General features: G+C 34.9%; 3 protein-coding genes across 4 annotated transcripts; 1 reads left to right on the top strand and 2 right to left on the bottom strand.

Moving 5' to 3' along the window:
- Window positions 1-1,431: 1,431 nt before the first annotated feature.
- LOC140815975 (uncharacterized) lies at window positions 1,432-2,135 on the bottom strand. The gene is made up of 2 exons (XM_073175038.1): window positions 1,687-2,135; window positions 1,432-1,597 (listed from the first exon to the last, which is right to left on the bottom strand). Exons 1-2 carry the CDS (start codon window positions 2,133-2,135, stop codon window positions 1,432-1,434), a joined length of 615 nt encoding a protein of 204 aa, XP_073031139.1.
- A 1,356-nt stretch (window positions 2,136-3,491) lies between these two features.
- Window positions 3,492-5,588, top strand: LOC140815974 (protein PHYLLO, chloroplastic-like). The gene is made up of 6 exons (XM_073175037.1): window positions 3,492-3,581; window positions 3,711-4,172; window positions 4,271-4,570; window positions 4,663-4,820; window positions 4,919-5,026; window positions 5,120-5,588. The coding sequence occupies exons 1-6, from the start codon at window positions 3,492-3,494 to the stop codon at window positions 5,358-5,360; spliced, it is 1,359 nt and encodes a 452-aa protein (XP_073031138.1). The 3' UTR covers window positions 5,361-5,588.
- A 14,755-nt stretch (window positions 5,589-20,343) lies between these two features.
- LOC140816305 (ubiquitin carboxyl-terminal hydrolase 15-like) lies at window positions 20,344-26,837 on the bottom strand. Of its 2 annotated transcripts, none has more exons than XM_073175489.1 (13): window positions 26,691-26,837; window positions 24,516-24,973; window positions 23,640-24,163; window positions 23,440-23,567; window positions 23,186-23,274; window positions 22,984-23,069; window positions 22,727-22,889; window positions 22,406-22,529; window positions 22,158-22,315; window positions 21,986-22,070; window positions 21,419-21,631; window positions 21,223-21,284; window positions 20,344-21,079 (listed from the first exon to the last, which is right to left on the bottom strand). In XM_073175489.1, exons 2-13 carry the CDS (start codon window positions 24,800-24,802, stop codon window positions 20,551-20,553), a joined length of 2,448 nt encoding a protein of 815 aa, XP_073031590.1. In that variant the 5' UTR covers window positions 24,803-24,973; window positions 26,691-26,837; the 3' UTR covers window positions 20,344-20,550. The 2 variants fall into 2 exon arrangements, with proteins under 2 accessions (XP_073031590.1, XP_073031591.1); XM_073175490.1 differs by lacking the exon at window positions 26,691-26,837 and adding an exon at window positions 26,049-26,653.
- Window positions 26,838-27,139: the final 302 nt, after the last annotated feature.

The raw sequence follows: 27,139 nt of genomic DNA, 5'->3' as shown, positions 1-27,139 counted from the left end.
AAGGACCCTAGAGACCTAGACTAGCCCAGCCCTAATCCCCCTGGCCGAGCCAACCCTCCATGCGCAGCAACTGAACTCGTGAGGCTTCGGGATGAGTCCTAACTCGCATGGACCCCTCCCCAGCCGCTGTGCGCGAGTCCTAGAGTGGCTATGACCCCTCTCGACCCAACCATGTCCCAGCCCAGCCTTGGTTGAGCCAAAGCCGAGCCATGCAGTGTTTAGCCCTTAACCCGAGCCCTTGACCATAAAACGCTTATTTCGGTTCCATCTTGTTCCAGCTTTCATGCAGCCTTTTAACGTGCATCCTGGGGCACTTTTTTGGTGTAAAAACGTTCCATATCCAATCCATAATCATGGCAGCCCCTTCATGCACGTGTACATCATGTTCTGATCACATAACATGCTTTAAAAACCATATTGATGCATAAAACGAAAATAAATTAATAAGAGGGTTACTTGCTTATCATACAAAACATATTCAAATACTTATTAGGGTGTGATGGATGAGAAAAGAGAAGAAATATAGCGTGTCTTTGCGTATCTAACGCACGAATATTCGTCGACGAAGCGAAGAACGGCGACGAGAAAACCTTGGCTGAAATCCTTTGAAAATTCGAAGCTTGCTCCTTGAAATTAAGTGTGTTCAGTGTGTTGCTTGGATGCTAGGAGTCTTGTATAAAAGTTTAGGGGTGGGGGCGTGCACTTTAAATAAATAAGGGTAGGGTTTGGGCTTTTATTTTGCTAAAAAAATAAGTGTGCAAGCTTGGGCTCATTATGAAGCTATACTAGGCCCAATAAGTCCAATAGTGCATTTAAAAATTATTTTGTTTAGGAAAGTTCGTGAAATTATTAGCCGAGTTGTCAAAACGTTCGTATTTTTGTTGAAAATCGTATACTGATAAAAATTATGTCCCGGCGTATAAAATCACCTCAAAACTCCTTATTTTCAAAAATAAAAAAAGTATCAATCTTATTTTAAATAATTAAAAACAATTATTTAATAAAAACATTTTTCATTTTTCAGCTCTCGGTCTCCATTCCTTGATCGCAACTCGAATAACCTTTTAAAATTATATTTTAATGCATTTAAGTAGACAACTACTATAAAATCATATAAACACATCATACATAATTCATTTAAGCAATTAAAACAATTTAATTAGTTATTATTCTTTTTTCCTAGATTTGCATGCTGTTGGATTACGTCATATTGATTTCGGATCTTACAGTTGCACTTTGCAATAAAATGTTCCTTTTTTCCACAGTTAAAGCAAGTTTGACCATCATCTGTATGGTCTTTTTTGAAATATGGTTTAGTCATTTGATTTTTACGCATAAATTTACTAAACTTTCTTACAAATAGGGACATGGCTTCATTGTTCAGTTGCTCAGTCGATTTTTTACTTGTGGACTCTTCGACCGGAAGAGTCACTACAGTAGCTGCCTAGGGCCTTTGTTTGAGAAGTGGATGGTTTCTTCTTCTATTCGTATTCCAAACTCGAACTCGTACGCTTTAAGATCGGCAAATAGATCGTGGAGCTCCAGCTTGTTCAGATATTTAGATTCTCGTATCGCTATTGTCTTTACATCCCATTCTCTGGAAAGAACTCTCATTACCTTCAAGACAGTTTCACGGTTAGAGTATTCTTTTCCTAGTGAAATAAGTTCAATAATAATAGCCTAAACCGTTCATCAAATTCTGCGTGGGATTCTCCTGGCTTCATTTTTGCATTGTCAAATTTTTGGATAGCGACTGTCAGTTTGTTTTCTTTGGTATAGCCGTTGCCCTCACATAGTTGTGTGAGTTTTTCCCATATCTCATTTGCTGTGGAGCAAGTTTTAATATTGGCAAACATGTTCTTATCCATAGTTTTATAGAGAATGTCTTTTGCGACATTGTCAAGATTCACCTTCTTCTTATCCTCAGTTGTCCATTTGGATCGATGATTTTCCACCATTTGGGGAGCACCTTCAATTGTAACCATGGCTATATTAACTTTTAAGATCTCCATAGGCCCGTCAATGATGACATACCACATGTCATCGTCTTGGGCTGCTAAATGTGCCTGCATACGAATCTTCCAGTCATCATAATTTTCTTTAGAAAACATAGGAATTTTGTTGAAAGATGCCATGTATAAATTGTAGATATCGATGTTTGAGAGAACCCCGCTCTGATACCACTTTTTGGGATCAGGAAAGAGTTTAGAGGGGAGTAAATAAATTCTTTAAAAAAATTACTTTTAAAATTTGTTCTTCAACCGTTTTTAGACAGTTGAAAGATTTTCTCAAACGGTTAGAAATATGAACCACTTGAAAAGTGCGGAAGACGGTTCAATATTTCTAATGATAGTTTCAACCGATTGGCAATCTAATAAATAAGATAAGGTTTGAAATGTAAAGGATTGCGAAAAGTAAAGACACAATTTTATGGATGTTCGGAGAAAACACTCCTACGTCACGTCACCCCTTCTTCCTCTGTAGGAAGGATTTCACTAAAAGACGTCGGCTTTACAAAACGTTTTGTAACAGTCCACTCCAATCAGGACTTATCACACTGCCTGTTTTAGAACTCTTAGTGATCACCTTACACTTCTGGATTTTAAGAATCCTCAGTTCACCAGATACGACTATTAATCAAATAACTAAAAGGTTATTGATGTAAGTAAAACAATATGTTTTAGTAGCACGATATGATCCTTGAATGATCAGATAACTTTCTGTTGAGTGCATGCTTGATGAGCGATGAGATATGTGATCTTTGATTGCGCTCAAATTTTTTTAGTATGCACGCTTGAAGATAATCACATTGTTGAAAGCTTGATGATTATGTATCGCGTTGTTATATGTCTTGCATACTTCCAGCTCTTCTTATATAAGTTGTCATTCTAATGGTCAGAAAAAGATGAGTAACGTTAACCTGTAACCTTGGAATGATGTGTCACTATCAGCTGTAAATAAATTAAATGTTCTTCAGCAAAGCATTTAATGTTCTCTTTGCTAGCACAGCTTTGAATCCCGTTCCTTGAAGAGTTACTTCTGAGTAACCTTTTATGACAACTGTTTTTACCATCAGAACTTTGTAGGATATAAGTAATCTTTCTTTTCTGGGATAGTGACATAAATGCAGATCAATATCAGGACTGATGCAAAACATGATTGACTTGTAGCGGTGCAAAAGCCATTTGAATGTTCCGAACCGGTCAGAAAATGTCTTTCATTAAGTGAGCAATAAGTAGCTCTTTAAAGACTCTACATAAAGTCTTTGAACAGCCGGTTGGGAAGATTGAACTTCTTCTGCTTCAAACGGTTGAATGTTAGGCGGTCTGAAATCCAAGAGGTTGAAGACTAGGCGGTTGAAAAAACAAGAAGTTGAAGTGATTCCTGTTATACACAAAAGATTTGCAGCTGTTTCTTGAAACAGTCAAGTGATGTTTTGATTTTGTTGATCATCAAAACTCTCAAGTAATTTTCTTTAACACCATCATTTTATGGTGTTATTTGATGAATCTATCAACTATATTAGGGAAAACCCATTGAATTTCCTTCAAAAATATATCCACCCTGGGGTAGCTGCCGTTGTAAGTACATATATTGAACTAATCCACATTTTTAGATGATACGATATACACTGATTTCATTCATCTAATGTTCTTGGAGGTTACTTTTGTGCCATGTATCTAATTAATTTCACAAAATAAAATTTTCAGGTCATAAAGCCGAGTGTAATCGGAGGCTTTGAAAATGCAGCATTGATTGCTCGATGGGCTCAGCAGCATGACAAGATGACTGTCATTAGTGCTGCATTTGAAAGCTCGCTTGGTTTGTCTGCTTTTGTTCAATTCGCTCAGCATCTGGACCTAGAAAGCGCAGAAATGCGAAAATGGATGAAAAAGGAAACCGAAATAACCGTAGCACACGGTTTTGGAACTTACAAGTGGTTTAAAGAACATGTGACAGCTGAGCCTCTGAATTTCCATCACAGTCCAGACCATGGCTCGGTTGTGGCATCTGCTGTTGATGCTGGACGACTCCTGCAGCAAGGTCGATTGAATTCTGACGTGATTGTTAGGAACTCTATTCAAGAACAAGTGAAGGATTACCAGTTACCAGTTGATGTAGATGGCATATCGGTTTCTCTCAAAGTTCGTGAGACAGGGGAAAGCAGTGATGTAAGTAGCAAATAACAAATCTTTGTTTGAAAACTTGATAATTGATTGAAAGCTGTAGCAAGTTCTCAACTTTCTTCTTCGTGTTTTAATCAACGCAGGGTACTGCAGTTGTGTTTCTTCACGGGTTTCTCGGAACAGGTGAAGATTGGACCCCAATTATGAAATCTGTTTCGGGCTCGACTCGATGCATTGCCATCGACCTTCCTGGTCATGGCGAATCAACACTGCGATATCATGGTAGCAGAAATGGTTTAGACCGCCCAAACTTATCCATTGAGGTCATGGTTGATATGTTATGCAAGGTGTTGGACTATCTCGCTCTCAAAAAAGTTACACTCGTTGGATATTCAATGGGGGCACGTATTGCTTTATACACTGCCCTAAAATGTAGCAATAAGGTACAATTACAGACACAAACATCAACATTTTTTTTCTTGAAATCAAATTTCTCGAGTACTTATATTAAACCTCTATAATTGTGCTTCCAAAGGTGGAAAGAGCTGTCATTATTTCTGGAAGCCCAGGTTTGATCGACACAAATGCGAGAACGACCCGTAAAGCTAAAGATGACTTCAGAGCAAGCATGCTTATATCGAATGGATTGAAACGATTTTTAGATACTTGGTACGCCGAAGAACTGTGGACGAGGTACTTTAATGCTACCATTACTTTTTTTATTCAAAAATAGAAAGTGAAATTTGGCCCCCAAAAGCATGACATTTTGTTGTCATTTTTTCATGATGCAGCTTGAAAATTCATCCACATTTCAACCAGTTGGTCAAGAATCGTTTGCAGCATAACGACTTACACAATCTTGGGAAAGTTCTGTCTGATATGAGCATCGGAAGGCAACCGTAAGTTTGGAATCTTTACATTTTCTTGAAAGTTCAAAACTTCTCATAAATGTATATTTCGAGTGATCAAATGCCCTTTTATCATCATTACAGATCATTGTGGGAAGATTTGAAACAAAACCAAGTGCCCCTTCAGATTATAGTAGGAGGAAATGATGCCAAGTTCAAGAAAATCGCTAACGAGATGGTGTCGAGACTCAACAGTGCACACGAGGTCGCGGAGCCAGCACAAATTATCGAAATCCCAAATGCAGGACATGCTGTGCATATTGAGAATCCCCTTGCTGTTATCAGCGCTGTCAGGCAGTTCATAACAAGGACAAATAAGAATTAAACTTTTGTTGTAAGATAAATGATGCATTGTTTCATTCACTTTAGGTAGAAATAATAATAATTATAGAGGTAATTAAAGAGAAGGGAAGAAGTCGCCTTCACAAATAATTCATGGGTTATTTTCCCTCTTGTTATAGGCTACTGTTAAAATTAAAATAAAGTCCAATTGTAATTGTAGGAACAGAATTTTTTGCTAAAAAATAAAGATGAAATTTATATTGTTATTCCACTTTTTGTTTGTTTGAGATAAAGTAACAGTAATTAGAAATTCATATTTATAATTAAATTATTTTTTTTTGGCTACAAAATGGAGATTCGATACAGTTTCATAATATTGTGGAACAACTTATTATTAGAGTATGTGTCCAAGTAAATCAATTTATGACTTGAGTTTTATTAACGGGAAATTGGCCTCCAGTCCCCAGCCATCGATATTTTTTGTGTTCAATCCCTGGGTACTTTTTTAGTACCACATTTCCACACGAAGTGTACCCACAATTTTGTGGGTAGGGATTGAACCCAAAGAAATGTTTTGATTTAGGGATTTTTCACCAACTTCCCCTTTTATTAACTCTTATATAAATTTTTATTTTAATAATATTTTACTGTTTGATCTAATTAGGACATTTATTTTATCTGTATACATATGCAAGCTGCATAGATAAAGTTCTTGAATAAATAAAAAATATTACGAGGTCTGTTTTTCAATGTTAGATCATGAAACTCATTAGGAAGCGTACTGTTTATTCTAAACATGTTCTTAGAAGATTCAACCACCTAAAATGAGGATAAATGTCACTCGAGCTTAAGACTAGAATCTGTGATGTAAACTGATAAATTGAATTAATTTGCAATCTTGGGAAATCAAGGGATGTCAATAACCTTCTAGAATAGCATATGAAAGGATGGTCAAGGCTTGAAGAATGAAGAGTTAGTCTTGGAAATGGTCATCATTTTAATAGTATTGTTTAAGTCTAAGTGTCTTTGTTGAACTATAAATTGGCTCTCATGTATGTGAAATGTAGAACAAGAGAAGTAAGAAAAACAACAACAAAATATAGGAGTGTGCTGTAGCTACTCTCAAAATTCACGCAATAAAATTCTTTTTTCGCTTCCGAACCCAACAAATTTGGTATCAGAGCCATAGGGCAATCTCTGAGTTCAGCACCCTTGGCTTCACGTGCAATCAACCATTTTTTTGGTCAAGACCTTGCTTCCGAGGAGCATTTGAATTTTTGTTCAACTTTTTTTCAAAAAAAAAAAAAGCATAATGACATCCACTTTATTTGCTTACTCTCCAAGTCAGGTTCCTATTTTTGAAGGAGTACATTATGTATTTTGGAGCAGCCAAATGGAGACTTTCTTCATCTCCTTGGATCTGTGGGATGTGATTGATGATGAAGAACTCGAAGAAGAACCAAGCAAAGACGATGAAGGATACTCAAAATTTCAAAAAGAATATAAAAAGAGAGATGCATTGGCTCTGCGCTATATTCAACAAGGAGTAGGGAAAACTATTTTTCCTCGTATTTTTAATATAAAAAAGGCTAAAGAAGCTTGGGAAATATTGAAGCAAGAATTTCAAGGCACGGAGAAGACAATTGCATTACAGCTCCAATCTTTGTGGAAGGATTTTGATAATTTAAAAATGGAGGAAAGAGAGACGGTACAAGATTTTTCTTCACGAGTTTCGAATATTGTCAACCAAATAAAAAGCAATGGAGACAAGATTGAAGATAAAAGGGTAGTTGAAAAAATTCTTCGAAGTCTTCCTCCTAAGTTCGATCATGCCGCTGCCGCGATCGAAGAATCAAAGGACTTGTCAAAAATGACTATGTATGAATTGACAGGTTCACTTTTTGCACATGAGCAAAGAATTAACCGTTTGATTACTCCATCATTGGATCAAGCCTTCCAATCTAGGCAAGCAGCAGTAGCAGATTCAAGAAATCATGGAGATTCTAAAATTGGAGGTTCAAAATACAAGAAAGAAAAATTTGGGAAGTGGAAGAAAAATGAGAAGCAAAACAATTGGAAAGTCAAGGCACCACAACAATACGGTAACTCTCAATCTTGCATTATTTGCAAAAAACCAAATCATGAGTCAAAGGATTGCTATTTTAAATGCAAGATATGCAAAATTCCTAACCATTCACAGAGGGATTGTTGGTTTCAAAATAAGGAGAAAAAAGACGATGCAGCGAATTTTTCAAAAGAAATTCATGAGATTCTGTTTTATTCTCAAAATGATGACAATGAGTCAAAACATCAATGGTATTTGGATAGCGGTGCAAGTAATCACATGACAGGAAATAAAGATATGTTTGTAGAGCTCAACCCAAACATAAGCTCAAGCATCATTCTTGGTGATGGAACCTATAAGAATGCTGAAGGAAAAGGAACCGTTATTGTCCAGACTTCCGGAGGTAACAAAAAACTCATTACCGATGTTTTATTTGTTCCGAGTCTTTCATACAATCTCTTAAGCATTGGACAACTTATACAAAAGGATTTTTCAGTCCATTTTGACAATGGAAGGTGCAGAATTTTTGATAAAAAGAAAAATATTATTGTTGCGAATGTTGAGATGAAGAACAAAACTTTTCCTGTCATGCTGCCACTAAACAATGATTTTGCACTTAAGGTTGAGAATGCAGATTTGTCTAATCTGTGGCATTTGCGATATGGTCATCTAAATCGACGGGGTCTTCAATTGCTCAAGGAGAAAAAAATGGTGATCGGACTTCCTAATATTCAAATGATGGATAACGTCTGTGAAGGTTGTGTTTATGGTAAGATGCATAAGCTTCCATTTCCACAAGCTTCATGGCGAGCAAAATCACCACTTGAACTTGTACATTCAGATATTTGTGGGCCAATGCAGACTCCTACTCCAGGAAACAAGAGATATTTTATTATCTTTGTGGATGATTTCACAAGAATGATGTGGATTTATTTCCTCAGTCAAAAATCTGAAGCATTCTCTGTTTTTCTGCAATTTAAAGCTCTTGTTGAAAGACAAAGTGGGTATCTTATGAAGAGTTTGAGAACTGATCGGGGAGGAGAATTTCTCTACAATCCCTTCATGGAATATTGTAAAGTTAATGGCATTAAAAGGCAGTTGACAGTTAGCAGATGTCCTCAACAAAATGGAGTAGCCGAGAGAAAGAATCGCACGATTGTGGAGATGGCAAGAAGCATGCTAAAAGGCAAAGGAGTTCCAAATCTGTATTGGGCTGAAGCTGTACACACAGCTATTTATATTCTCAATCGATCTCCAACCAAAGCTGTCAGAAATAAAACACCGTTTGAAGCTTGGTACAAGAAAAAGCCTGGAGTTGATCATTTCAGAATATTTGGCAGCATCTCTTATGCACTTATACCATCCCAAGATCGCGAGAAATTTGATGAGAAAGGCCAAAAACTTGTGTTCATTGGCTACAGCGATGAATCCAAGGGATATCGTTTGCTAAATCCATCAACAAACAAAATTATTGTATCTCGAGATATTGTTTTTGATGAGAAAGCTACTTGGGATTGGAAAGAGAAAGAAACTGTAGACATGGCATCACATCAATTTGATAATCCAGTAACTTCTCAAATTGGTACATCTCAAGCTCCTATACCAGAATTTTCCTCAAATCAAGAATCTGATTCAGAAAGCCCTCCAAGAAAGACCAGACTACTAAGTGACATCTACGATTCATTTGAGCTTGGATTGTTCTCGTATGAGCCCCAATCTTTTGAAGAAGCATCAAAAGATAAGTGTTGGACAAAATCAATGGAAGAAGAATTGTCCACAATTGAGAAAAACCAAACGTGGGAGCTTGTTGACTTGCCTAGAGGAAAAAAGACCATTGGTTTAAAATGGGTCTACAAAATAAAATACAATGAGGATGGATCGATTCAAAAATACAAGTCTCGGCTGGTTGCAAAAGGATATTCTCAACAACCAGGAGTTGATTTCACAGAAACATTTGCTCCAGTTGCAAGAATGGAGACAATTCGTACTGTTTTAACCATAGCAGCACAGTTGGAAGTAAGTGTTTTCCAACTTGATGTAAAATCGGCATTCTTAAATGGAGAGATTCAAGAAGAAGTGTATGTTGAGCAACCTGAGGGCTTTGAGATCAAAGGTAAAGAAAACAAAGTATTTCGACTCAAGAAAGCATTGTATGGGTTGAGGCAAGCACCCCGAGCATGGAATAGCAAAATCAATAGCTATTTCATCAAAAATGGCTTCAATCGAAGCACAAGTGAATCATCTCTCTATGTGAAGAGTGTTGAAAATGATTTCTTGGTCATATGTCTCTATGTTGATGATCTCATCTACTTTGGAACCAATAAAGTCATGGTGGAAGAATTCAAAAATAAAATGATGAAAGATTTTGAGATGACAGACTTGGGACTCATGAAATACTTTCTTGGAATTCAAGTCAAGCAGAGTCCAGGAAGAATTTTTCTATCTCAAGAAAGATACATTGAGGATCTTTTGAAAAAATTCAACATGAGCAAATGCAAGCCTGTCTCCACTCCTATGGCATTGAATGAAAAATTTCAGGTTAATGATGATGGTGAAAAGGTTGATTCCACTCTCTACAGGAAATTGATTGGTTCTTTGATCTATGTCAACACAAGGCCGGATATCACGTATTCGGTAAGCTTGCTTTCCAGATTTTTGAATGAACCTAGTAAGATTCATTGGGTAGCAGCAAAAAGAATCTTAAGGTACCTCATGGGTACAAAGAATCATGGAATTGAGTTTAAGAAGGAAAATAGTTGTAAGCTCATCGGGTTCACAGACAGTGATTGGGCAGGATCGGTTGATGACCGAAAAAGCACCTCTGGATATATTTTTTGCCTAGGATCAAATGTGATACCATGGAGTTCAAGAAAACAAAAATCTGTAGCATTGTCTTCGGCAGAAGCAGAGTATATAGCTGCCACAGATGCAGCATGTGACGCAGTTTGGCTTAGGAGAATTTTGAAAGATCTGAAATTTGAGCAAGACGAGGCAACAATAATTCATTGTGACAATATGTCTGCAATTGCAATGACGAAAAATCCTGTCTTTCATGCACGATCCAAGCATATCGAACTACGACATCACTATATAAGAGATTTGGTTAATCAAGGAGAAATATGCATGGAGTTTGTCAAGACAGATGATCAGCCAGCAGACATTATGACAAAAGCTATCACTATCGACAAGTTCGACAAATTCAAGAAGCAACTCAAGATTACAAATTAAGAGGGGGTGATAAATTGAATTAATTTGCAATCTTGGGAAATCAAGGGATGTCAATAACCTTCTAGAATAGCATATGAAAGGATGGTCAAGGCTTGAAGAATGAAGAGTTAGTCTTGGAAATGGTCATCATTTTAATAGTATTGTTTAAGTCTAAGTGTCTTTGTTGAACTATAAATTGGCTCTCATGTATGTGAAATGTAGAACAAGAGAAGTAAGAAAAACAACAACAAAATATAGGAGTGTGCTGTAGCTACTCTCAAAATTCACGCAATAAAATTCTTTTTTCGCTTCCGAACCCAACAAATTAAACACCATGTTTCATTGATAAGGGCACGAAGATGTCTATTCATACATATCAATGATCATTTGATGGTGCACCGAACAAGAACTTTCCAAATGATTATCGCTTATCGAGTGGAAAATAAGCACATCAACGATGCCATATTCACTTTTTCTGAACTGTTAACCCAAACAGAAAAAGAATTGGAGCTCGTATTGACGGTCTTCAGGCTACCCTTGACACCCAAATACAAGAAATGCTAGATAATTTTCGGAAAGTTGAAGCCAAAAAAGAGGAAGAAGAACAACGAGAAGAACGAGCAAGAAGAGGACAAAAAGAGACGAGAAGAAACTAGGAGAAGAGCAGTTGAAGAGGAAAATAAAAAGAGAGATCAAAATAAGAGAGGTGGTGAAATTTCCTGGTTTAGAAGGTAGTATAGGTGGATAGGAGGTAGTATAATTGTTTGTATATATTATATATATTTATGTGTATCATGATTTACTGCTTTCACTCTTACTTTGCAGCAATGAAATTTATTTTTTCTTGTAGTTTATGTTTTTGAGGCTTAGGTTTTGTCATTATCAAAAATAGAGAAATTGTTAAATTTCTCAGTTTTGGTGATAAAAAATAATAAATTATTGTATTAGGTCAAGCTAACTTTGCAATGTATTGCATGTACACAACTGTCCATTGAAGATTCAGATTCGTTCAACTTGTCTAACGATGCAAAGCTATTCAACAGCTTTTATCATCAGCGGAGTGTTTAATCTACTCAACCGCTCAAGCTTACAAGTATGTGGCATAAGAGCTACTCATCCGTTCACCTTATCGAAGTACATTTATAAGCGGTTGAGTAAAGTCATCCTCACATATACAAGCCACATGTCTTACAAGTATCTCACACACTTTATCAAAAAGTTGGTTAATTAAAGTGTACGATAAAATAAGTAAGGACGGTGAAATCAGTACTATTATATTAATGCTCATTTATTTATCTACATTCGAATGTTGAACGAGAAGATGCAAAAAGTACTATAAATAGAGAATGACAAAGTTTTAAAAAACTGCAAATTTAACAACTACGAGATTTTACACACTTGAAACATTATCTGAAAGGATTTCTGAGCACTTATCACTTTGATATAAATCAATTACTGATCACCAGCCCTTGCATCGAATATTATTTATCATAGCATCAAGGTCATCAAGGGCTAATGTCAAATTACTCGACCGTTTCTGTCTAGAATGTTTGAAGAGTTGTTCGATAGTTTGAATACGAGGATTCACTTCTTTACTTCATTTGCGTTGTATTAGTTGTTAGACTGTGTGTCTCAAGCATTTGAGTTAACTAGAAGGTACGACTTAGTTAATAGATAAGTCATAAGGTTGATTCAGGTTGTTACAAAGAATTGTAAAACCAAAATATTATAGTGAAACCATTCCTAAGTGGAAGATTGGGTGATGTAGGAGCTTGAATATCCGAACATCGATAAAATTTTTGTGTTATTTCTTTCACTGCATTTACTTATCTTGTTTATTTGCTATATTTGAGTATATAATATTCAGAAGAATAATCGGACAGTTTTTTGCACTATCTGTGGTCCGACTGTTTCTTAAGATTTGGAAAAATCAAATCTTGTATAGTTAATCCTATCAAAATCGGATGCATTATTTAACAATGTTTTAGAGAAAAATTTAAAGTGTTTATTCATCATCTCTAAACACATCATCGATCCTAACAGTTACTCTCTTATGGATGATATTTTTTTGTTTATAAAAAATTATACTATAAAATTTACATAAACAGGGAAAGACTAGGGCTTTTTATAAAAAGCCTTGATAAAGGTCTAGTAGATTAATTGTCATCAACTCATTTTTCTGCAGTTGGTGAACTTTGCAAAATAATTTTTTTTTAACATAAATATCCAGATTAAACTAAAAATGTAAAAAATTTGAATGATAAAATAAGGAAGGAAAATATTTTACGATTAAAATTGTTTGATTAAATAATGAATTATATATTATATATATTTATTATTTCGTGCATGCATTATGTTAAAATATTGCACATCATTATATGTTAGATTTGTTATGTATTTTGATTCACGAGATTTTTTTTCCCAAGTAAAATTTAATGATTTTTATAATTAGTTTTAACCCACCCGAGCACAAAATCCTGGTTCGACCCTCGACACTCCCACGTACGCTCTATATATATAGATGTGAATGGTGGAGTCGAGCAGAAACAAAGCTGCGGATCATCCTCAATCCTGCAAAAAGTTTTGGAGAAGATTTTCTTGTTGTTTGAGTTAAAAAGCTCAAAGATGTTCGCACTCAGATGCAATGCTCCTAAAATATGTCTGATTAATTAAATTTTAAAAAAAAGATTATACAAATGAGGCAAAAACTTGTGTGAGACAGTCTCACACGGGTCGTATTTGTGAGACAGATCTCTTATTTGGGTCCCCATGAAAAAGTATTACTTTTTTATGCTAAGAATATTACTTTTTATTGTGAATATGGGTAGAGTTGACCCATCTCACAGATTATGATCCGTGAGACGGTCTCACGTGATCAGACTCACTCTACAAATGATATATAATCAGCTTCCATGAAAATTTCAATTAAATTTCGTGAAGAAGATACGTAAAATGCATAACTACTACTTTAACGATAACTATCTATCTACATCACTTTTTATTGGTATTACACAAATGATCTATTTGATATTTTTTGGTACATGCATTAAAAAAGGGACCATTTAGGCCACGCAATCATAACCGACACCCAAACTTGACTCGGATGATTTTGCGCGTGAATTCACGTCTCTTTATTCATGAACATGTAATCAGATTCATATTTATAAAAATACACTGGGTATAATACTCTCGGTATAACATAGTCCAAGCCAACATACATACATATATGTATATGTATATATATAACAATTACATATGTATGTGTACATATGTAATTGTTATATATATACATATACATATATGTATGTACACATATGTAATTGTTATATACATATATACACACATATGTATATATATATGTACAGGGACGGATCCAGGAATAGAAGTTGGGGGGCTTGAACTCAATATGATAAGTTATATATTATTAAAAAAAATTTACATTATGTCGTTCCACGAAGTTGTGCTCTACGAGATTTTAAAACATAAAATTCATCAATAATAGAATTTACATCAATATGATTAGGTAAATCTCGTTCAATATAGAGTGTCAAACAATCGGCAAGAAAGTCATCCTCCATTTTATTGCGAAGTGCCGTCTTCACATGCTTCATTGTTGAAAAAGCCTGCTCAGTAGTGGCAGTAAACACAGGTAATGTCAAAACAAGATTAATGTTCCATTTTGAAATAGTTCAAGTTATAATCCTAAACAAAAATAAAATAATTATTAAACAAATAAACAAGTAATAGTCAATCAACAACTCAACAACAAACAATCAAGAAACCACAAATCACGCACAGATAAGCTATAAAAAACAAAATAAAAAATGTATAAACGATTCTTACATGGATTGTTGATTTGCCGATGAGCAATTCGATTTCTTCGGGAGTCAGCAATTCTATTTTGTCGCTAAAGGGCTTGGGACTAGGGAGAGAAATTTTGTAGAATTGAGGTGGGGCGGATCAGAGGATATGGGATGAATTTGGTCTCATCCTTGTAAATGGACGGGACTTGATTGGAGTAAGACATTGATGTACGACGGTTTTTGAAACAACCGTCGCTATTAATTAGCAACGGTTTTTCAAAAACAGTCGCTAATAGCGACTGTTTGAATTAAAACCGTCGCCGATCCACATCGGCGACGGTTTTACTAAAACCGTCGCAAAAATTAGCGACGGGTTTTGAAAAACCGTCGTTAAAAAAAAGTGTGCTGGGCGGCATAAATCCGTCTCTGTATATGTATGTTTATAACAATATATATATATATATATATATATATATATATATATATATATATATATATATATATATATACATACTTAGTCAAATGTATTGGAGATTTAGTAAAAATAAATCTATAAATCATATGATTAAATTCATGTATCATAACATATCAGAAAATATAAATAACTATAAGCGCATACTAAAATCTATTGATTGATCTAACGTTTGAGTTATGCATCTTCCAAGGCATAAGACTATATTATATAGTTAAGGGAGGTAGGGAATTTAGGAGAATAGACCTCGTGAAACATAAATTTAAAAACGTGACAATCTGCTGTTGTCAGATGATCCTAATCGTAGGACAACCTGGTTTTAGTACGTTCTGGAATGGATGTAATCTTCTGAACTTTAAATTTGACTGGAATTACTTATTTAAATGCCCCGGCTCTGCAGAATCATGATAATAAAAGGGAAGAGGCACGAACCGCCGCAGAGAATTGGAAGCCACACGAATTCTCGCAGCAGAAATGAACCAACCACGCCACTTAAACATATCAAAACCAAGACGTTGCCCAGCAGTTCGATCACATTGGCCTCACGAGGAAACGTCTCTCTAAGCAATATCCCGTTCCAGATCGCGACACCTCCCACGCAAAGTCCCGACACCATTATATGCGTGAAGAACATTATGGTTTTTGGGCCGATGGAGCCGCCGGAAACTAAGACGGCTATGGCAGTGGGGACTCCGATAATAAGCATGGATTTCCCAAGCTTCTGTTCCACTATTATCTTGAAAACGGGGTGCTGTAAACCTGGTTTTATTTCAGGCGATGGAGTGGTGGTCCTGGACCGTGAAATCTCCTCCTCCGCTGTTGCGTCCAACCGTAGTGCTACCACTGGAACTTCGGGTGGCGGCGGCTCGAAAATAATGGAGGGCTGATCATTCTTTTTCAAGATTTTGACTACGAGTACGGAGACCACAGAGCGAATTTTGGCGAAGAGGCTCCATGCTGTTGGGTTTTCGTCCTGCACTGCAGCAGTGCGGTTCATGTCTATGGCAATCGCTGCTGGCCGGTTCGCTTCCTTCTCCATTCAAGGGATTTTTCGATAAGATAGTATGCATCAAAGAAGCACAAAATGAGTACTTGTATATACAGATCGCGCAGTTGCTGTCCAGATCAGCCAAAAAGTCTACCCCACTTTTTCCCCAATTTTGATTGGGATATGCATCTTTGTGGCAGGCGGAGCTGGATGGGTTCGTACAATTGTAGACGTTTAAATTAGATATCTACTTGTAGGATTAAGATCCTCTAGTCTGGTTCTCCCACAGGAGAGGTGTTGTGCTATGGATTTTTTTTTCACACTATTATTAAAAATATATATATTTTTTTAAAAAATGATATTTTTATATTTTAATTATTTCAAAATCAAAATTATATTTTTTATATTAAAATATGTTAATAAAAATCCAATTTAAAGTTATATTTTTATTTTTGATTACAAATATATATTGTGGGGGGTAAAATAATGTCTCTTTTATTACTTTTCTTTTTATATAATTTTTCAACTTTTTTTTTTAAATTGCTAATAAAAATTTATTTTTTTTGTTAGATTCCGAACGAAAAAAAAAAGAGACGGCACAGCACCTCTACTGTGGGCCAGGGCCGTCTTCAGAAATTTGGAGGTCCTAGGCTATTTTTTTAGGTGAATGTTTTATATAATTTTTTTAAAATTAAATATACAAATATCACATAAAAACTGATGATTTTTTTTTCGGGCTTGATTTTCCTATTGATTAAGTCCACTTTCAAATTTAAAAAAGCTCAAAACTAAAGCCCTAATTATATTAGAGGCCCTAACAAAAAGAGAGGCCCTAGGCGGCTGCCTAGGGCGCCTACCCCTAGAGCCGGGTCTGCTGTGGGCAGCCCACAGTAGAGGATCTTGATAGAGGCTTTGTTAAATTTTATGCTTTAATCGTAGACCTGGTCTATTTGGGAAAATAGACCACTCAACATTTCTTTTAAAAATTTACCCTCTCCATGTCTTGAACAAATACACTAAATAAGGTTATTTTTTTAAAAAAAATGTTGACTTGAGTTATAAAATAAAATAGCCCGAAATTCAAATGCAATGACATAATTCAAACATCATTCAAATATTAAAATAATATGACAATTGAAAGGTCATTGCTATTTCTTTAATACTTAAGCAACATATTATATTTCATGAAATTTTCGATATTCTTCCTATCCTACCAAGTGTTGTCTGGACGTTTAGGTTCGACTAATATCTCATATATTTCTAACCTTGACATGATAAGAATATTTAATGTTATAAGTGCAGATGGAAAGAATGATTTAATAAAAAAAATACTATTTACAGGATAGAAAAATGGGAAATTATTGGGTCCTCGAACTTGATGTAGTTTATTTTTAATCGTCTTGTTGGCCAAATTGAAGTGTTTACGGTACATGATATTTGATATTAATGATGTTATCTCTTACTATTTATTAAGGTTGAATAGGTTAGAGTAACTTCCTTGGTCTGTTTTTTAAAATACCTAAAATACCCTTCATCCTCCACTCTCTACATTACTAATTATATATATTAATAAAGTATTAAAAAATAAAAGCAAGTCACATGTAGTTTAGTGGATAAAGCCTATGTTTCTTAATCATGAAGTTGTAGGTTCAATTTTTGTTTGGGTCTTTTTTATTCTTTTTTAATTTATTTTTTAGTTCATATATCAAAATTATAATGTAGCCACTCATTATTTCTTATAAATATAATTTGATCCTCATTTAAATATAAATCAAATAAATTATAAAAATATATCGTAGTCGTTGTACTAGTACATATTATTATTGACATGCTTAACGTTGCGTCAACACTCCGAGAAACAAAATATAAGAATTAAAATTGCAAAAATAGGAGAGTTATCAGATTGCTTAAACTGAGAACTTACTAATTAAACGACTAAAACAAATATTAGGTGAAATTATATTATATAAATCAAACAATCACAAGACGTTACCTTATACAATTATATATTACAAATGATGTAATCATAATAATATGGCGTGTTCGTAAACTTAATTTAGTGATTATCGTCAATGGTCAGATGATCATTTTTCTTGTGAACCATCCATTTATTTGATTCTATTGACTCATAATAATAATAATTAATGACCCTTAAACATATCATTATCTCTAAAGCCAATATGATAATATTTAATCACCAAAACTCACGTGATATTGTCTCATGTGTTAATTTGTGAAACGGATTTCTGATTCAATATAATTCATGAAAAAATATTAATTTTTATGTTGATGTATTACTTTTCACTTTAAATATTAATCGCATTGAACAGTCTCATAATAAACATACTTTTAATTAATTTTGTGTCACTCTTTTAATATATATCACAAAAACTCTTGTGAGATCATCTCATACATTAATTTTCTGAGAAGGATCTCAAATCTGATCCAATTTATGAAAAATATTATTTTTATATCAAAAATATTAATTTTCAAGATAGACGTCAACTCAGCGGTGCTCATATATATGAGTGCCCACGATGAATGATCAAGAGATTAAATTAAATTTCTGTGTATATATATATTATTGTATTTGTATATAAGAACAAAATATGTCGATGAAACATAATAAACACAAAAAGTACACATGATGGTTGTTTAGTGAAAGAGTAATATTTTATGATATGGTTTCACATATTTATATATGTGATGAATTGATCTGATCTATATTTACATTGAAAAGTAATATTTTTTCATGGGTCTGGTTGAGTTTATAAATTTTTGTTTTCAATTTGGTTATATTAACAATGAATTTGCGTTTTCATTCCTGTAACTTGCATTTCTTTTCAGTTTTGGTCATATTATAATTAATTGTTATTTTTAGTCTTGTAATTGTATTTTTTTTAATTTCATTTTGCTCGTTGTTCGACCACCGGAGTCCATCATATTTGCCAAAAAAACCAAAAATAAAAAAATACAAATTACATAAAAATAAAAAAAATCACTTTTATTATAATAAAAAATATCCATTCACGTGGATATTAGTTTACAATCATGTGGTGCGTATAAGTTATAACACAAATTCTTATTAAGCATAAATTCTTGCAGGACCCATAGATTTGAGTAAATTATTTGATAGTTATGCACGAATGAAATCCTCTTTTTTATTTTGTGATATATATGATATAATGATTTTAATTATACAAATATTTATTTTCTAAGAAATAAAATTAAAGACGGCCCAATATTTAATACTCATACCTAAATTTTTATAGCCATCCCAAACAGGTCGGATACCCGTTATAATTTCGGATCCGAACCCATCATCCGGGTCTAAAATCACATGGTAGGTAAGTAGCAATATATCCAAATAACGTTTAAAGTAATTTGGCAAATTTTTACGTGAAGTTTTAATTCATGGTGATTTATGATTAATTAATTAACTCATAACAGTTAACAGGTGTTGAATCTTGATTTATGAACAGTTAACATTTTTTAGGAAATGAAACATACCTTATCGGTAGTGCTGGTATATATATATATATATATATATATATATATATATATATATATATATATATATAATCGGTTTAGTTTGGATTGATTTAATATAAATCTGAACCAGAATAATTTTTCCGATTTTGGTAATTTTAAAAACAATTGAACCCGTGGTCGGCTAAAAACCAATCTAAATTCAATCCAAACTAGCGATTTGGTTTGGTTTGGTTTGGTTTCTACTCACCTCTATTATATATTTTATATATCTTTATCACCCTAATGATATATTAAGATTTTACTTAAATTTAGGTATATATATAGGTATTATGTATTAGATTATAAGTACATGTAAATAATTTTAGATAACTAATTGATAAATATAAGAAATTAAATTAGATATCTTTTGATCGGTTAAAATTTTTATTGATGCATTATATTTTGCAAGTTTATTATTATGTATTCTTTTGGGAAAATGTTCGAATAAATAATTTTTATGATCAAGATTTAATTGTTGGATTTTAGGGATGAAAACTAAACAAGAAGTAAGGAAAACTCGAAACGATTGTACTGCTGGAAGCTAACCCGAGCTCCAAAAGCGGATAGGAGGAGACGTCGGGCGCCCAAAAAGATCTTCCAGGCAGCGGAGGGCCGGGCGCATTGGGACGGCCAAATGACAAAGATAGCACGTCAAAACCATCCGCAATCGCCTGATCAATAGCAGCAAGAATATCAGAAATTTAAGACCCTTCATCCCAGAGGGCCTTGTACATCGCAACCCCGAATTTGGGGCAACTCCTGTTGCAGTCCCTGGAGCATATCCAAAGAATGATGCGCTCTGGACAGGGATCCCAGCTGCCGTTGATGAAGTATGAGTCCCATCCCCATCCGTGTCACGAGCAGAATTCATCGAAAAAGTCAAGTTCGGATACTTAGCAAGTAAACCTTTGTTAAAGTAACGAGCTACTATAAGTTTCGGAAATAAAGTTTGCAAAATAGTTTTGCCAAATGAATGAATCATATTGACCAACAATTCCAACTAAAATACAGCATTCTTCAGTTAGAATTAAGGTTTCATATGCCTCGTTACTAAATTTGGAAAACAAAAAAAATGAGACAATTTCAACTAGGTAGCCAATTAGTAATTAGTCATTTGAATAGTTGCATGCATTCCTAAGAATCATGTTTCACAAACGATCACAGAATTCACGAAGGGATCGATTTCTGGGAAGTATACAGATACGCTGTTGGTAGAATGTCAGCCCGTCGTACTGTCTCCCCTCTCCAATTTCTGCTTGGAGGAGTTAAATATGAAGCTGAAACATAGCCCTTCTCTTCGTGAGCGAATCTCATCTCAGGCTTACCGCTCGGATAAAGAGATTGGAAGATTGAGGAGAACGGTGCTGAATCTGGGTAATCAACAATGCTGAAAGAGTCTATGGTGCTTTCGGTGGTAAAAGAGGCATCATCCGAGCTCGTAAAGAGGGACCAGTCGCTGGATGTGGCGTCTGTGAACTCAGAACAATTGCTCGTGATCGGTGATCTACTTCTATCCCCTTTCAGAGAGAATCCTCTATGATCCAGAAGAGGGTCTCTTCTGCTGAAGTTGTGATGAAGTTGGCTCTGCTCTGGTTCTGAAGATTTTTCGAGTTTCGAAGAGCATTGTTTAGGCATGGTGTGAGACTGTTGACTGCGGACTCTTCCACCATATGCTCTAGCAGGACGCGGATAGGACCTGAAACAGTAGAAACAAGGAAAACATTCATGTTTGAGTTGCCTAGATCAATTTACAATATGAGCTTGAGCCGAGCTCGATTATCCTCACTGGAACCTCTAGTTTAAAGTACAAGAGATGCTCGAAATGAAGCATACTCTTACCTCATGTAGAACAGAATGTATGCTCCTTCTGACATCACCTCATTCAACCGTACTGGTTGCACCTGCCAATGAGAATAAATGCGGCATCACAAACTAATTTTACCACGAAAGAGAACAAAACGATGAAAAACGTTTAATCACTCGAGTGAATACAAGCTATTTTTCCGTAGCTTTCAAGAATATCGACAGATTGTACCTCTGTATCATCAATCTTGAACCAGTTGCCCGACAGATCTTTCACATATGATATGTAATGACCGGAAAATGATGAGTTCGATTTATTCAAATGAACAACTACAGCATAGAGCATGTAAAGTGGTGGTATGTCATCTGTCCCAGTCATAAACGGGATCATATCCAGCATTTCAGGAAACCTTATGCATTTATTTATCTTGCCGTAATTTCCCTCCTGGTAATTAAAGCACAATATTCACCAACACGAATGATCAAATTGAAATGATAAAATACAGCTAGAACAAAGAAAATGCTATCCAAAGATGAACTCATGCACTTCATAGTGAGAATCTCAAGAATGTAAAACTAATGAAGGATGGGAGACTGGTTCGATTCAGTGTTGAAGCCCTATTCCAGAAAAGTAATACTGTGTTTGAATCCAAGATTTTGCCGAGCGAAAAGAAAAGGGAAATCCAATAAAAGTTTATTTTTGTTATATACTTTCAAGAAATAATCAAAATCCATTTTATTATATTTCCATCTAAATATATATGGATACAAGGGACAATAGTTTCCACATAAAAAATACCTGAAATCTTTTCAATACAATAGTCAAAATATTTGGAGCCTCCATTATGCTCAATTGCTTTCGTGCACGAACGTAAGAAGCACACCTTTCAAGAACCAAAACAATGTTATACAACAAACTGGAGAACTCGCGCCTTGCAAACAAATAATGCAGAAATCAACAGACTGAACACCTTCCACATCTATACATATTATCCCCATCAAGATCTTCTGAACTTGTGAACTGTGTCAATGCATCCTCCAATGACTCGACACGACCAAATATCTCCAGAGTTAGATCCATTATGTTTTCACGTCGCTCTGACTCATGGTGGCATCTCAAACATTTGACCTGGTACTCAAAGGGTTGTTTGGTTCAATCTCGCAGAGAAATTAAACAATATAACAAAGAAGAGAGTTCTTAAAGGGTCTGAAAAAACACCTTGGATCTAAGAAGACCCCCAAATGTATATTGAACAAAGGTTGTATTCTGTAGCCAGGGATCAATGGCTTTTTCTCCACCCAGACGTTCCAGGCATATAGATTGCAAAGAAGCGATGATAAGCCTGAAAATGCAAGATATTTCATAAAGGTTAAAAGCTCCATTGCACCAAAATTAAAAATAAGTTTTTAAAACATGTTAAATTTGGCTGTCCCATCCATTGCCCATACGTGCATAATTATTTTTGAAGACGAGAATATAGGTCAAAACTGAAAGTACTTCAACAGACGCACACAGCAGTTTCAATGAATGTTAACGCACCGTAAAAATTCATGAGCATCTTCCTGACTTCCATCGCCAATCTGAGAATTAAGACTTCGGATATACATGAGAACTTTTCCAGGAGATAGCGGATATCCACTTTCTTGTAGCATCATTACGTGCCGCTCAAGTTCACACATGAGGCACCAAGCTTTGTCACAACCTGATTTGTATTAAATATGCTTATGAATTCCAGCAAATACTGCAAAGTAATGTCGGACAGCAACTTCTCAGAGGGATATCATAAAAATAATTACCCGCTCTAGAATGTGATTGACGATGAAGATAAATGATCAGGGGCTTAGTGGATGTTAGACATTGTAACACGGCATTGGCATAGCAACTGCACAACAATATAAAAAATATTTAGTCTGAACACAACAGCAAAATTTATTTTACAATATTAAGCTTTAGAGTTTGAAGTCCTTGATGTTTTGTTCTGTAAGATCAAACTTTTACCTATTTCCACAATTTACAAGTCCTCTAGGAGACATGCTAAGAACTTCCAACTGAAAGCACTTTACAAATTCTTCATAGGGAAAAAGCATCTGGCAATTTAAGGAAGTCCAATATATGAGTATCCATTCAACGTATAAATAAATTACAAATTTCATAAAATTGACCAATTTTCGAGATAATTAATATTCCATTGATTTTTATAGTGTTGGCTCAAGGCATGTCTCCAATTCAGGAGATCATTTTGGAAAACTAACCTGCACTTTTTGTTGCTTCTTTATTCTATCTTCTGAGTGTTGACGGTCAAGTTTCACAGACTTTGGCAAATCCATTGTCCTCCTGATTTCAAGGTTTGCAACAAGATTGTTTTCCTGTAATGGGATGCCTACAACAACATAACTTGGTAAGAGAGTACATAAAATGGACTGCTATAATGAATAATTGTTCATGGACCTACTTGAATCCCCTGCATCACATTTAGACATTTTCACCGCAGATTTTGCTGATTTTTGCAGTTTGTCAACGCGAGAATGCATTGTGGCTTTTGCTTTGTTCATTGAAGTCTTTTCAAGAAAGCAATTCAAACCTTTTGTTTCATCAAAATTAGCATTTTTCCTTTTAACCATCCCACTTTCATAAAACATGATTTCTTGATCAGCATCTCCATTCATTAATGAACAAGATGACTTATTTATGGATCTTCGGCTAACATGTTTTCCAGATTTATCGATTTTCATTCCATTGGAGTAGGTTGGTGGATTTCGAAGAGGAGAAATGATGTCCCCTGCACAATTTTTCTCCAGAGTTGGGTGCTTCACATTGAATTCAGATATATTGGGCTCGGTAGTTTGATCAACCGAGATCCTTACACGAGATCCTTCAGTTGGGATAGTCAGAGATGAGATTTGGCAGTTGTTTCCTAATTGATGGCACTCGAGCTTGTGAACTTGCCTCCAGTGAGTAATCTGACACCCTCCAGAACTACATTGACATTGCAAGTAACTGTGTATTATTTTTCAGCATTTTCAGTAAAAGAAAGTTGATATCAGACCTTCGGCGTCACAAGAAGGTAGAAAAATATAGACAAATGGAGGTCGTCTAACAAGCCCTAGGCCCACAAGAAAAGGGAACACATGCAAGCAACTCTCTGTGATAGGGTCCGCAAGAAACTATATTTCATTCAACTCATTTTTGCTAGAAAAAATAGTTAACCTAATTGCCAGAAGAGCCTATTGCATTATCTTAGAAGGCTATTTTCAATGTGGGACAAGGTTCCATAGCACGCTTTTAACAAGTGCTTTATGAGATGAAGTAAGTATACAATCAATCATACCAATACCAAACTGATTTGCAGTGGGAGCAACGAGTAGTAGCTGCACCAAAGCATCTGGCGCAATGATGGAACCCATTGTTCGGCACACTCACCATGGGAATGACACATCCCACAGCCATATCTTCAACTGGAAGAGCTTCCTCAACAGCACTTTTGGAAATTAGACTTATCCTATTTTTCCTCTTTGTAACCTCACTCCATTTTCCTAGTAAGAAATAAGCAACAAGGGGGAGTGCAACGAAGAAAAGAAACAAAGCAGAAATGTCGATATCCCTTGACCCAAGCATGTCAAAACCAGCATACTCATGGCCAATAGTCCCGCAACAAAAATCTCTGCCAAACAACAAATTCCTCAAGACAAACTAACACAGCATTTAAATATTCAGGGTTCCATATATGTATCACTGTGTGCATCGCTTGCTCTTTTTAGTGCTCGCGCTCCTTAATTCGTAAAACAACTGTCAATGAGAAAATTGACTATCATATTAGGAAATATACTATACAGTTAAAACATGTAAATAGAAAACAAGATCATGATCATGGAATTATCAATGTGTGTAAGTTCAAAAATTCAGAAAAAGAAGGATATTTTAAAGTGAATTTTGGAATTATAAGTTTCCGGAAGTAATGTTGTTCGATAGAATTGGTGCCACCTAGTTAATCTCATTATTCAGTCAATACTCAATAGCATGAACCTGTACACGCCATTATGAGCCAGTTTCTCCACAGAAGTTTGCTATATAGACATTTTTAAGTGCTTTTTCTATGAAAACAAAAATCAAAAGAAATTTTAGATTTTTGTTAATTAATTAAAAAAAAGTTAAAAACAGGAGTCTAAAAGCCATAATTTCTGATGCCCGAGAAATTGTCTTATAAGGACATTTCTAGAAGAGTATTTGCATCCAGAAATCATTTTTTAAAAATAATTAAAAGATGCTTTTCACGACGCTTCCAAAACTTCAAAGGGCATACAGCACCTTACACACAAACAAAATCCTCAAAGCGTTCATTACTGAATGAACCTCAAGGTGCATACTAGCTTAACCAATTCTCTTATCTGAATTGCTTACTTTTTCATTCGAGTAGAGTAATCTCATAGAGTTGTAGTTGCTATTTTAGTTACTTTCCTAACATTATGTAATATTCACATGGAATAACAAGATCATAGACTATTATCATAAATTTATTTTGCATAATGGTTTATTGCATTAACAATTTTTCACGAAACCATTAGCGATACTTCATACTTTTAATTGAAACATCAAAAAGACTTAGATTGTAAAGGAACATTGGGAGGTCTATGCATATAGCTAGCAAGTGGTTTCTAAACAGGAAAAAATGGTCAGAATATATAAGTGCTTAGAATTATGGAACGGTCTTGGGACTCGAATCTTGAATGTTTAAAAACACATCAAATGAGTCGAAGGATAGTCTGAGCAAGAAATGCGTGTAAACAAGCAAACGACAAATAAAATTTGTAATTCTAAAAATCTTGAACTCTACTTTTTCCTAATTAAGAGAATCTATACATACTATCAATCAATTTGTTAATTCATGGCTTTGTGCCAATACAGCTCTCCCAACAAACATTTAAGGCATAAACCACCATGCCGAAACCAGCTAATCAAGTAATGAACAGCAAAAAAAAGAAAATCACTTCCCCGTTCCAATGACTAATTTTAGAAACAAAACAAGCATTAATCATATGAAGTATCAGAACAACATAACAACCCATAAAGGAAATCGCAACTTCAGCTTCAACTAGCCCACAAGAAGGGTTAATATTTTTGATAAAAACTTCAAGATTACGAAAAAACCTAAATCTTTCATATGCGTAAAACAAATCCCAGAACATGAGAACTCTAGAAGCCAACATTTCCTCTAGGGTGAGCACCTAAAATTAGTTACTACATTTCGCGTAACGAGTCGAAAAAGATTCGAAATTTTCACTACACCATGCCATAAAAATCCAATCTTTGAGTAGATTTCAAGAAAATGAGCAAAACCCACTCATAGAACACATTGAATTAAAAGATTTCACAGACAAAACACAAGCAAACAAGCTTAAAATGCAAACAAAGATCCATAAGCATATAAATTGAATGAGATTTTAGTATAAATCACCCAGAAAACTACAAAAACACCAAAAAAAAATCATCTTGGTTTGAATTGTACCATTTTCTAGGCAGTGTTGGCAAGAAAACCACAGAGGTGGTGTAGCATCCATTAGAATGTCACTATGTTCACACTTGAGCTACTTGTTGGTCCAACCTTATAGACTGTGGGGTACACTCCCCTGTGACCACCCACACGCAAGCATACCCCTCCGCATGACCTAGGAGTTACACGTGTTGTGTTTTTATTGGTATATAAACTGTAATTATAGGACCCTCGTGAGACATGAAAGTGGTCTCGCTCAGTTTTCCTTTCCTTTTCCATTGTTGACCGGCGCATTCTATTCTTTCTATATTAGTTAATTAGAGTTTGTTATCAAATATAAATAAAACTTGCATTCAATCCACATCCAACCAATATATACCTTTATAAGATACATACATATATATACATATATACACATTATTTTTTCCTGAATAAAATAGGTAGATTATATATAAATTTATAAT

This window comes from Primulina eburnea, chromosome 16 (genome assembly GCF_022965805.1).
Source record: "Primulina eburnea isolate SZY01 chromosome 16, ASM2296580v1, whole genome shotgun sequence".
In the NCBI taxonomy this organism is placed as follows: domain Eukaryota; kingdom Viridiplantae; phylum Streptophyta; class Magnoliopsida; order Lamiales; family Gesneriaceae; genus Primulina; species Primulina eburnea.
Note: the sequence above shows the minus strand (reverse complement) of the source record. Positions and strands in the feature narration are given on the sequence as shown.